Source organism: Musca autumnalis, unplaced genomic scaffold (genome assembly GCF_047663935.1).
Source record: "Musca autumnalis isolate F117 unplaced genomic scaffold, ASM4766393v1 scaffold_2, whole genome shotgun sequence".
NCBI classification, from domain to species: domain Eukaryota; kingdom Metazoa; phylum Arthropoda; class Insecta; order Diptera; family Muscidae; genus Musca; species Musca autumnalis.
In genome coordinates this window covers 5,258,074-5,271,751 of record NW_027411755.1, presented here as the reverse complement: position 1 = coordinate 5,271,751, position 13,678 = coordinate 5,258,074, and the positions used below count along the sequence as shown (strand labels likewise).

The following is a 13,678-nucleotide window of genomic DNA, read 5'->3' as shown; positions in this document are numbered from 1 at the left end:
ATCTCTATACCGTCTGGAGGGTGTTGAATTTCAGAAAGGTAGAGATTAAACAGTTCCGGAGATATCACCCCTTCTTGGGGAACTCCCTGTTTCACTTTACGGGGTTTGGACTTCTTGCTTCTGAATCCCACAAACGACTGGCGTTCGCACATATAGTTAATTACCCAACGTTTCAAACATAGCTGGCGATTAGTCTTCTCCATGTCCTCGAACTGCTTGGCATGGTTGACAGTATCGAAAGCCTTCGATAGGTCAAGAGACACCATGACTGTACGGTCGCACGGCCTTTTCTGATTCAGTCCTTTACTGACATGTGTGGATATGGCATCTAATGCTGTTGTAGTACTATGCATTTTCCGAAATCCATGTTGTGCAACTGGAAAACACCTTCTCATCGCGGGGAGGAGTAGTGCCTCTAGGATCTTTGCTATTAGCGAAAGGAGCGAAATCGGTCTGTACGATTCACCTCTGCTGACATCCTTGCCAGGCTTCAGTAACGGGACCACCCTGCCAACTATCCAGGCTTCTGGTATGATATGGGTGGCTAACGATAGGTTGAGGACACTTGTTATAAATACTCAACTTCAGGTTCATCCAGTTGCTTAAGCATTACCATCGATATTCGCTGTGGGCCCAACGCTTTGGATGATTTCGCGTTTCGGATGGCACCTGCCACATTGCTCATCGTAAATTGTGGTGGTACCTCCGCGGCTGGAAGGGCTCTTCTTATACGGCGTAGCACACTTCTCTTCGCCCTATCACTCTCGGGGTGCTCTATGAACTGCAGGTTAAAATAACACGCGCACCTCTTTGGGTCAGTTACTGTCACGCCGTTGAAAGTTACAGCTGTTCTGTCATCCTTCTTTTCAGGATTCGAGAGTGATTTAACCGTTGCCCACAATTTACTTAATTAGCCATTTTTCCCTCTTATGTTCGCCTACTAACCTGTTGACTTGAAGAGTAAGCTCTTTAACTCTTGGGTCATTTGCTAGTCCCGTCGCCTCTGCTCGGAAATTTGGTCTTATTTCGGGTATTTGACCAGCAGATATATATCGAGCGGCTGCTGCAGTGATGATGTCCCGGAAAGTTTTCTCAGCTACCCGAGGATCTGAGGGAGTGGGCAATTCTCTGAAGCGGTGATTGGTAAATTCTCTGAACCCTTACCAATCAGCTTTCCCATGGTTCAGGAAAGTACGGCAGTCAGAGGTTATGAAATCGGGTGATCTGTTTACGGAGATGATGATAGGGAGGTGGTCTGAGCTAAGGGATATTACGGATTGCCAGGATACGTCATTTATCAGACCTGGTGGCACAATGGTGATATCTGGCGAGCTGTGGCAGTCTCCTTTAATCCTCGTAGAAGCGTCTTCATTCACCGTGCAAAACGTGGAGCTATCAATTTGCTCAGCCAGCGCTGTACCCCTCTGGTCATTACCTAGGATGTAATGCCAAAGCTCTTGATGAGCATTGAAGTCCCCTAGCACCAGACGAACTAATATTGGGTATATAACGCCGGGCACAGTTATTCATCGGCGGCATGTACACATTAAGCAGCTCTACCTCGGCAGTACTACACTTTACTGCTACCACCATACATTCCATGTATGGGTCACTAGAGACAAGCTCAAGCGAGATAGGTCTGTACTGGATAGACTGGTGTATCAGGAAGGCAAGTCCTCCTCAGCCGCTTCTTATGCGATCCATCCGCAAAACATTGTAGCCATCACAACGCAAGCTACAGGTGGCGGTCAGCTTTGTTTTTTGGATCGCGGTGACCATGATGTTTTTCCGACTCATAAAATCTTCAATTTCGCTGACCTTATTGCGGAGACCGTTGCAATTGAATTGCAGGAAAAATGCATTTCCGGGCTGTTGAACAACAACTTGTGGTGTTAGGTGCTGTATTTGTTGTTGTTGGGGAGACTGCGAGGCCGTCTCGTATTCCGACGACGACGTAGAAGACGCACTGCGATGCGCTGACGCAGCAAGCAGCAACATACCTATCGCTGTAATCCCGGGTGCTACTAAGGCCACGAAAATGCACCCATTCCCACGAAAATGCACCCATTTCATACATCCATTACATCTCACCATTGTTGACATGTGGTGGATGCGGATCTGGCAAACGAAACAGATCCATACTGGTTCGGGGTTCATCTCTATCCCGACACGGACCAGAAGAGCTCGGAGCAGGCATTGCGGAATGTCTAGATCATGACAATCTCTCCTGACGTGTCTGTGTGGTGAAGTCTGTCCGCACAGTGCTGCCGCTTCTATACAAAAGTGGACAAAAATATAAGGAGTTGACCTAGATAGACGCATTTTTGCACAAGTACTTATGAGGGCATGGGTGCCACCGTGGTGCAATGGTATGCACGCTGAAGGTTGGCGGGTTCGATTCCCCGGCCAAGCAACATTAACAAATTTTCAACGGTGACAAAATACCCCTCAGTAATGTTGGCGACATTTTCTGAGTATTTCAGCCATGTAAAACTTCTCTACAAGTGGGCCTTAAGACACGCCGTTCGGACTCGGCGATAAGCAGTAGGTCCCATATCATTGAGCTAATATAAATCTTGGTACACCCATTGATATGAGAAAAGTCTCCCTTGCCCCGTCTGAGATGTTTGTGGAACAATTATTATATTAGATGTTGTTGTAACAATGCTTTTATTTTATGTTTTTAAGTTCATTCTTCCACCGTGGTGCAATGGTTAGCACGTCCGCCTTGCACTCAGAAGGTCTGCGGTTCGAATCCCAGGCCAAGCAACATCAAATTTTCAACGGTGGCAAAATTCCCCCTCAGTAATGCTGGCGACATTTCCTGAGTATTTAAGCCATGAAAAACTTCTCTACAAGTGGTGTCGTAAGACACGCCGTTCGGACTCGGCAATAAAAAGTAGGTCCCATATCATTGAGCCAATATGAATCGGCGTGCACTAATTGATATGAGGGAAGTCTCCCTTGTCCCTTCGGGGATGGTGTGGGAACATATGTATGTATGTAAGTTCATTCTTCTGCTTACTCTGGGTCTATCTCCAGTTCTAGGAATGTGGCTGCCTCTATAGGATGTAACCTCAGATCTTCTTGAGTTAGTTGAGTAGGTTTGGAAGGGCAGTTGAAAAGGGGCAGTGTGTCGTGCGGGCCTGTGATGCATTCTGGGCACATGTTTCGAACGGTGTCATCGATCCTTGCCCTATAGTAATTTAGACGGTTGCATCATCTCTGGCATGCATGGTGAATAGGATGGCCCTCACGGTATTGCCACTGAAGACATGAGTAGGCATCGCGTTTCACTTACATATAATCGCGAACCAAACTGGCGCCACATAGCATACGCAGACAACATGAACATGCTGTCGAATGTGACCCCTCGAATTTTAGAGTAGTTCCACAAACAAATTAGTTGTTTTAAAATAATAAAACAACAACAATGGGATTAAGCCAGACTATTTTGAAAAACAAAAAAGTAGTTTGTGGTCGCAATTCAGCTACCATCGACCACGGCATTTAACTCTCTTCTCACCTGCGCCGTCCATGTGGTGATCAGAGAGGCCGTAGATTTAGTGGCGGATATTTGCATATTCTTCGCGTGGAAAAAGGTAGTAAAATCAGTCATATAGGAGTTTACCCTTTCACAAATGACATCATACGTTACGATCCCAATGCCGTATGGAGGGGGAAGAATACAGGAAAGGTAGAGGTTAAACATTTCCGGAGATATCACCCCACCTTGGGGAACTGCTTGTTTCACTATACGAGGCTTGGACTTCTTATTCCCGAATTCCAATTACGACTGGCATCTACACATATAATTGATTATCCAACGTTTCAAACTGGCCCGGAGGGTTGTCTGCTAAGTGTCCTCAAACAGCGTGGAGTGCTTGACAGTATGAAAGGCTTTTGATAAGTCAAGCGACTCAATCACTGTTCTATCACACGGTTTCTCTGTTTGAGTCCTCGACAAATATGTCGAGGAATCCATGCTGATGATCGGCACTGGATAGCTATTTCTATCGCTGGGGGGAACTAAGGACTCAAGGGTCTTTGCTATGGGAGAGAAAAGCGAAATCGACCTGTACGATTCACCTTGCCTGGCTTCAGTAGCGGGACCATCCTGTCAATTTTCCAGACTTCGGGAACGATGAGTGTGGCTAGAGACAGGTTGAGAACTTATGTGATATTCCATAAGGGACCAACGATTTGGATAATTTAGCGTTCCTGATGGCATTCGCAAGATTATCCATTGTAAACGAGGAAGAACCAGTACTCCTAGTTCTCTTCCCTTTGCCCTGTCTGCTTATTGACCGTGGATAACGTAAAGCTATCAATCTGGTCGTTTCCGAGGAACGAATGCCTCAACTCATGATGCGTATTGAAGTCCTCCAATACCAGACGTAATGATCTACCAAAAGCGGGCTAATGTTAGGCAGAAATATAGCTACTTATCGGTAGGATGTATACGTTCAGTAACTCTACCTGCTTCCCCCATACATTCCTTGTGCGGGTCATTAATCCCCCACCTCCACTTCCTGTGCGATGCTTCCTCAGTACGTTGTAGCCATATCAACGCTGAAAGCTTCATTTGTTTTTGAACTTGGTTTCCGGCACCGCCGCTACCTTGATATTCTTCCGACTCATGTCCATTATTTCGATCTCGTTCTTACCTCTGAGTCCATTGCAATTTAATTGCAAATAGGATGAATTTTCCGGGATTTGAACAACAACAGCTGGTGTTAAATGCTGTGGGAGCGGTTGCTGTTGAAGGGACTGTGGTGACTCGCTGTGGGCCGTGTTAGCCCAGCATGCAGCAACATAGTCCCTCGCATGTACAAGTCCAGAGCAACTCCTTAGATGCATCCACTCCTGACATCTATTGCATCTCACCGGAGGTTGGATATGGGTGAAGATGCGGATGTGACAAACCAAGCACAAATATATTTGTCCTGGGTTTTCCTCCGTCCCAAACCAGAAAGACTATATAAATACAAACATATGTACTCTGAGGTGGCAGCCACTGGCCGGAACATGGATATTGTGTGGTTCCGGGTCAATCCGGTACTAGAGAACCTGCTGCCGTGGGATTGTGTTTAGATGGTTGATTGTCCTGATGATATTTTCGACAAATGCTACTAAAAGTCTTGTTGTGTGTTGTTTGAGATCTTCGTTACGAAGATTTCGGCCAGCAAGACTTATTTGTTTTCCCCACAGAGGTGCTTGCAATATAATTCTACACCCTTTCAGCGTTAAAAATCCTCGCTTAGGCCACGTTTTCTGCGCTTGCATTATACGCCATCTCTGGGCCTGGACAGTTTTTACATTGCTTCCCTTTATGATCACTCCTTCTTTAAGCTCTTTGTAAATGTCAGTGAATTCCTAGATCTCTTTACGATATTGAGCTGTAGCTTGGCGCTATATCCCCGGTATCGTTTTAAGAAATTCACGGTAAATATTATTTAAACCTTAGTTTCACAAATCTTATTGTTTGCAAATTTCCATCACAGATGGGTATATGGTTGAGAAGTCGTGCCTAGTAATGATCGACACATCTTAAGTGATAGGTATTGGTTTTTTGATGTGTCTCATTCCACATCGTTATTGCTTCAAAAGTTTTTACTGGATAGGTTCTTAGTCTTATTGTCCCAGCCGACATTTCACCTTCTCTGGCATTTATATTGCGTAGGTTTCTCTCCAAATAGCCTTTCAATATTTATAATTTATTCTCTCTTTAGCCATAATATTTTTTCTTTCCTATGAAGTGTACATGATCTTAAGACAGAGAAAAACTCAGAGAATATCGCAGCTACAACTTTAACATAATCGTTCCATCCATTACGATTACTTCTAAAATAAATAGAGGCTTCGTCTATCATGGTTGTATAATTTAAATTAATAAAATTTAAATAGTATAAATTATTTATGATTTTGAATGGCTGTGTAACACTATAATTTTTGGAATAACTGCAAAGTGTTTACTTTCTTTTGACGGTCACTGTATATGCCATGTATTATGACTGGCATCAATGAATTCATTTTGGCCAAAAGACCTCCATAATCTTCCACCTTTTGTATCAAAGAGATTATATATTTTTCTGTTTAATTATGTATTTCATTTCCACTTACCTCTATTCTGTAAAATTTGATCGGCCGGTATACCAATAGTATAAACACTAAAGCATAAATATGCCGAAAGGAACCATTTTAAAGCTTCACGCCTTTGATTGACATAAAATGTTGTAAATAATTTATTCAAAACCGAATTCGGTAAGGTAACGGTGGGTCCTTCCGAGGACTCGTTCTCGTCCTTGCGGTTCTTTTCAATCGATGTAATGGAATGCCCATTTTCAATAATATTGCAATTCTGTTGTTTGGTTTCCGTCATGGCGACCGCAAAACAGCAGCAACAGCAAACGCGACAACAATTTGCGAGTGTTTCCGTTTTCCTTTTTTGGTTTTGTTTTAATTGCGAGTTTCACAGTTTTGGGCTGGTTTTTTCGACTCTTTGTGAAGAAGAAACTTCTTGTTTTTTAGATCACAACCTTATCTTTACTTTTATTTAGGGCATTGTTTTCTTTGTTTATTTGCTATTAAATTATATAGAGAGAAAATTGAATTATTAAACATATTCACACACACAATCACTGAACTGCAAGGTAAACAAGTCTAACATCTGTTTTTGGCTTCTAATGACCGTTAAAGGACTAACAGTAAATGTAAACAAAAAAATGAACCGCGCTTTTCCACATGTTTATTGTTTGAGTAAAGCTTTTTTTGACTCTCTCATTTTCTAATTTTCTCATTTTTTATGACAATTCTCTCTCAGCTTTTTCCATTTCTCTCACGGTCTCTCATCACAAACATCATCCATCTCATGTTGAGTGTCATAATGCCACTAAGATTAACTTTATACATGAGCTAAACAAATACGGCAAAGTAAGTACTTTGCTTGACTTTTATCCAAAAAAAAAAAGCATTTTCAATATTCCTCAAGGACCACACAATTTTAAATGACAAGATAACAAAATGTTCCTTAAAGTGGTAGGTATCAACTAAAATTGAATTAAAACAATGAAAATTCGGCAAATGTTTAATACCAAGGTTTAGCTTCCGCCTCCCCCTCACGTATACATTTAAATCAATTAATTGACAATATGGTTTTAATTTGCCTAATCCTCCCAATACATTTCAAATGCGTGTACACAAGTTTAGGAGAGTGTGGTTCAGAGATGGGAGTTCAAACATAAAATGCTGAGAAGTTTTATATGTTTGACAAATGGATTTTTGTCATTCGGCTAAACTGTGGTTGTGGTGGATAGGGCACACGTTGAGGAAAAATAACGAAGAACTATGCCGGCAAGCCCTAGATTGGAATCCCCAAGGGAGCAGAAAAAAAGGAAGACCTAAACACTCCTGGAAAAGAAGTCTTATGAAGGAGTTAGAAAGCACCGGAAAATCATGGAGCGAAATAAAAGCACTAGCAAATGACAGAACATCCTGGAGGTTGTTTGTAGAGGCCGTATGCTCCTCAAGGAGTTAAACGGAAAAGAAGAAGAAGAAACTGTGGTTAATGATTAACCCGCTTTGTCGTGAGTGCGAATATAAGGTATACGGTCTGCTTCTATGGTCTAACTTCCTCTCAAAATTTAAAAAAAAATTTTCGCATGCTGTTTAGTTTTGTTAGATTTAATATTGCTAAAGTTTGAGCACAATTGGAATATGTGGCCTTTAAACCACCCTAGTGTACACATGTGTGTATTTGTATAGTTTTTCTGTGTTGGGAGCAGCATATCCCGGAATGCCTGCTCTGGATTCTTTTGGTCCGTGCCGGGACGGAGGAAAACTCAATACCAATTTATTTGTGATCGGCTGTCACATTCGCATCTTCACCTAAATCCAAGCTTCTGCGTGATGCGTAGATGTCGGTAGTATGTGCATCCAAGAGGATGTTATGGACTTTTCCATGCGAGTGACTAAGACAGGGACTATGTAGCTGCATGCTGCGTCAGGTTACGCGATTCCCCGCAGTCCGCACACGCAGCTTTTAACACCAGCCGGTGGAATTCATGTCTGCGTTGTGAAGGTGGGGGCTTAGCTTTCCTATTGCGCCAGTCTCTTCAATACACATCTATCTCGCTTGAGCCTGTCTTTAATGAACCGTAAATGTATGGGGGTAGCACTCAAGTGTGGAACTGCTGAGGTAAAGTTGCCTAACGTATACATCTCGCCGTTTAATAGCTGCACTCCAGATTATAGGTCCAACATTAGCCCACTTTTGGAAGGTCATAACCATCAGGTCTTGGGGGACTTTAGTGTTCATCATGAATTGTGGCATTCGCTCCTTGTCAAAAACCAGAGGAGTACAGAGCTGGCTGAGCAGATTGATACCTCCACGTTTTGCACGGTCAATGAGGATGCCCTTACCAGAATTAGTGGAGAGTGTAACAATTTGCCTGATATAACCATCATGTCACCTGATCTGACAAATGCCTTGCCAATGACTGATCTGGCAACCCGCCGTTTCTCTTCTGTCAGAGCATCTCCCCATAAATGTCTCCATCAGCAGACCGCTCGATTTCATTACCTCTGAGCGCCGCACTTTAATTAATCATGGAAAGCTATGTCCCGGTCCACACTAGCGTGAATTTCATTAAAAAATTTCATGAAGTTAGGCGTTCTTAAATCGAATTCCCCACTACAGCAATTTTATGATTTTACTCTACTATGGAAGTCGATCTAGAGACGCATAATTTCATGCAATTTTTTCAATGAAATCACTCTAGTGTGGACCCGGCCTAATTGATCGAGTTTCAAAGAGTTCACTAATCACCGCTTTAAAGATCTGCCGAACCCTTCTGATGTTCGGGTAGCAGAAATGACGTTTCGCGACATCATCACTGCTGCAGTCGCTCGCCATATACCTGCTGGTCGAATACCCGAAGTGAGATCAAATTTTCCAGTAGAGGCGACGGTATTAGCAATTGAGGGTGAGGAGCTTCGTCGTGCCAACCCCAGTGTCAGGAAGCTGTCACTGGAAGCTAACAGGTTAGTCGGTGATCATAAGCGGAACTAGTGGTTAAATCATCTGAAGAGTTGTAACTTTGGAGACGGTATAAGGGAATTGTGGGCAACAGGTAAGTCACTCTCGATTTCTGGAAATAAGGAAAATATGACCTCAGTTACGTTTGGGCACGTTACCCTGCCAGATCCGAAGAGGTGCGCAAGTTATTTTAATCGACAGTTTGTCGAGCACCCCGAAAGTGACAGGGCGTGGAGAAGAGTACTACGTCGCATTAGATCTATTCCTGCCGAGTAGGAACCAGCACAATTTACAATGGTTAATGTTGTGAATGCCACTAGGAACGATGAATCATCCAAAGCGTTGGGTCCTGTTGGAATATACATGATAATGCTGAAACAGCTGGAAGAGCCGCGAATCGAGTATCTCACAATCTCAATCTGTCGCTAGCTACCCACATCGTTCCCGATGTTTGGAAAAATGGGCAAGGTCAGGAACAATAAATCCAAGCCTCGTAGAGTGAAAAAGTGTATTTTTCAAGGTGGTGTGATATCTCCGGAACTGTTTAATCTCTATCTCTCCTGTGTTCCACCCCCCAAACAACATGTGATCGTAATGTATGCGGATGATTGCACGATCGTAGTGTCGGGTACCATCCCTGATGTCATTTGTACGGGCTAAACTCCTATTTTACTAATCTCACCACATTTTATCACGAGAGGAATATGCAAATAGCCGCCACTAAATTGCCTTAATTGCCCTGTAATGTAAACTTGCTTTGAACAACCTCAATAATACATAGTTGCTTATTGTTTCCTTCTATTGGCTTGAGTACTTCGGCAGGTAGTTAATCAGCGTCCGTTGCCTTTTATTCTAATTCCTCTTTCTGAAAACCTAATTTTCTTTCTTACTAAGATTAACCTGTTTTTGTAACTATTTTTCGTTCGTTCGTCTATATTCGTAATCATTTAGGCATCCATAGCTCAGCCCCCAGATGACATACGGACCTAATTTTTCGTAGAAGCGTTCCATATATAGTTAAAAAATCCTCTTTTAAAAATCAGAGCTCTACATTTGCGCTGAGCGCGTGTAAATGGATCTACAAAATTTGACAGTTCGTATGAGAATAATAAAAACTTTTACAAAAACAGGGGGTAAGTATCGTTATAAAAAGGACTAAAACATGGGCCGATGTCAACAAAATTTAGAGAGCAGTTTATGTATCTACGAATATGGTTTACAGCTGTAATCGTTGTAGCAGGGTGAGACCTACGTATAAGCAATAGTTTGATGCTCGGCTGGCAGCCGCTGGCCGAAACACTTGGCAGCCGCTGGCCGAAACACTACCTGGTCAATCTGGTACGTAAGAACCCGCTTCCGTGGGATTGTTTACAGCTGTAGTGGAATTCCCGGTCCACACTAGAGTGATTTCATTGAAAAAATTTCATGATATTATGCTTTCTTAGATCGAGTTCCATACTAAAGTAATCTAACTCGATCTAAGAACGCCTAATTTCATGAAATTTTTCCAATGAAATCACTCTAGTGTGGAGCGGAACTAAAGCCCTGGGTACATAAGCATCCTCATTGCCTGGCTTCCTTGGTCCCGGGCCACACTAAGAGTAATTTCACTGAAATTTTGACATGAAAGTAAAAGAAAATGTAAAATAAAACGGTATGTTTGTTTCATACGAATATTGCAACAAAGCAAAATTGCAGAACACATGAAACCGTGTACACTAGTTTCTTGAAATTATGAATTTTCCCAAAAAATGCAAAGTTTCATGTCAAAATGTCATTGAAATTACTCTAGTGTGGCTCGGGACTTGCCTTGCTTCATTTCTGACATAATTAAAATAAAAGAATAAAAAAGAAGAGAGCAACCTAGTTCGAAATTGGCCCAAGGATTCCCAGGTAGTTGGAGAATCGGTTCAAAATATCGCTAAATAGGACCTACATATTTTGTTAAGGAAACGTCAGTAGTTGTTGTTGTAGCAGCATGAAACCTACGTAGAAGCATAGGTAAAGTTAAAACGCAAAATTATGAATGAAAAGTTGTCAACACTGTTGCTATCGGTAGGCCTAAGCGACAACAATTGGTCTGTTCCAGTACTGCAATAATTTACTAATTTTTACAATTTTTTCCGATAACATAAAGGAAAAAATGTTATCGTAGTAAAAAAATAGAAGCTTCTTGCAGGTTCTGGAACAGAGCATTTATTTTGGTTGTGAACTTACCGACAAATTTCCCTAGTTACCGAAATTTTACCAATTTTTGTCGGTAACCAAAAAATGCGTTAGAGAATCCCACTACAGGTTCATAGAGAACCCGAAATGTCGAATTGCAGCTGATTGAGTTAGCAACATGAAATTAATAAATAGAAATCAAGGCATATAAATACAACATTTGGGTAAAGTTTTGTGTCGTTTTAGCCGTTTTTACACTGTTCGGCATGATGCCGAAAAATTCAAATTCATTTGAAATATATGCCGGCAAATGCTCTGTTCCAGAACCAGCAAGAAGCGACTATTTCTTACTACGATAACAATTTTTCCTTTATGATATCGAAAAAATAGTAAAAATTAGTAGATTCTTGCAGTTCTGGAACAGACCAAAACATATCAATGCTGGACAACGCCCAACACAAAACTTTAATCAAACGTTGGATGTGTTTTCAGCTTTACTTTTTTGTAAATTTAGTTTTCAAAATGTAATAGGGTCTACTCATGAAATTTGAAACTTCAAAATTTGCTACCATAAAATACTCATTTTCATCCTAAACTGGTAATAAAAATGACCTATGACAGTTCTGAATGCTTTATATTTACATTTTGATTCAAATTTGTTCTATTTTAGAGGATTTTAAAAATGTATTTATGTTTTTCCTGAGAAAATTTTTGGATGGACCCTATTATTCAATTTTTTCTTTGACAATTAATTTTCAAAAACAACAATGTTGTTTTTGTAAATTTGTTAGTTCTTGTAATTCATGCAAATACCTTATATAAATTTGCCTTGATGGAAATAATACTAGGTCCATAATTTTTCCTGATGATATCTCAGTTACAGTCGAACTTCTATATAACGGATCGTTATATGCCACTTTATAGAGAAGTTCGTGTTTTGCAAATATGAAAAATACAACCCATGGCCGTGTAGAGCATGGAAAATATTAAGAAATGCTTTCTTAATTTTTGCGTACTGTCAAAAAGTTCCCGCACCGCTTGTATGCAAGTTTTCCATTACAGTTATTTGTGTTATTATTCCATTAGCAGAAAATTGTTGTTAAATATGCTATTTTTTTATTGAAATTGAATATCACCTACACAAATCGCTATTTTTTAAGCTTTTATTTAAACTGATATAAAACATATGTATGTATAAAAAAATTTTTGTTCAAAAAATTAAAATCAACATTTTTATAAAGAAAAAAACCTTTTCAATCGAATCATTATCAGGACATTACTCTGCACATAGTACTGGCGTGGTATTTTTTGGTTATAGCCCTAATGTATATTCCTTAAATCATTACCAATCCTAGGGCGCAATTCTGTTTCTATGAAAATATGAAGTGAAAAAATTTAAGGGAAATAAATGCCAAATTAAAAAAAAATTAAAAAGAAAATATTTTTCATTTTAAATTTTTATAGAAGAAATCCTGCATACCTAATAAGTGAAGTCAAACAATCAATTTGTATTTCCAACTTTCCATCTCTGATACAGAAGGAGTTTATTCAATTGTATTGTCGTTAAAACTCGTTGGTGTCGCTGAATGCATACATATACACATCCGAATTCTGAAGCTTCCGTTGATTATGGGAGGGAAGAAGAAACCCAATGAAGTAATTTAGATTTCCATTATGTGTTAATACACTGTCAAGATAACCAGCGAATTATTCAGTAAGGAAGAGCTGATGAATTTTTATGATGTCGTCGCCTCTGACGAATAAAGAGATAACAACAACTACAACGTTTAATACACTGTAAGCTACAAAAAATCTCCTTTTATTTTCTTAACAACATCTGCATCACTATCAGGACATCATGATAGAAATACATGCACACACAGGATAACCATGGGTTCGCTTTAAACAATTAATTATTTTTTAAAGCACAATATTTTCTTGTTTGGTGAAAGGATAATACCATAGCTAGGCTAACACTCAATTTTTTGTTTTACTATACTATATCACCCAAAAATATATGATGAATACTATATAATTATACACATTTGTTTGTATATTTGTATGCAAAAAGGACTATTTTTGCAATGTTATGTTATTGCTTTTTTCCAAACATTTATTTCTGTGTATTCATTTCTGTGTACATTTTTTTCCTCATAAGCATTTTTTGGAATTTGGATTTTGGCAAGATTTTGTTGTTGTTTTTCAATTTTGTTTGTTTTACATTTACACTATGTAACTAGGTATATATAGATTATTTATTTGTTTAGCAGCCGTGTATACATTGTATTATTTCAGATTTTTTTCTTTGCTTTCCATTCTATACATTTCTTCTCGTTGTCCGCATTAATTTTCCGTAATGTATTTTTCGCAATAGATTTCTAAGCTATTTCTCATTGAAGACTGAATATCCTTTGGTGGGTCCTTACATTAAAAATAGTATGACACAAAAAGCTTTTCGTGGGGGACGGACATGGA

General features: G+C 40.1%; 1 protein-coding gene across 5 annotated transcripts in view; it reads right to left on the bottom strand.

Annotated features, from left to right (window-relative positions):
• Positions 1–13,678, bottom strand: part of Ac3 (Adenylate cyclase 3) — a 47,535-nt gene extending 33,857 nt beyond the window's left edge. The window contains exons 1-2 of one of the 5 annotated variants that reach the window (XM_073966685.1): positions 13,345–13,678; positions 6,124–6,584 (exon numbers count right to left, since the gene is read on the bottom strand). In XM_073966685.1, the coding sequence (XP_073822786.1) occupies positions 6,124–6,382 (259 nt within the window). In that variant the 5' untranslated portion in view covers positions 6,383–6,584; positions 13,345–13,678. Of the gene's footprint in view, positions 1–6,123; positions 6,585–12,683; positions 12,821–13,344 lie in introns of those variants that run through there. The other 4 variants (XM_073966686.1, XM_073966684.1, XM_073966688.1 and 1 more) reach the window with 4 other exon arrangements.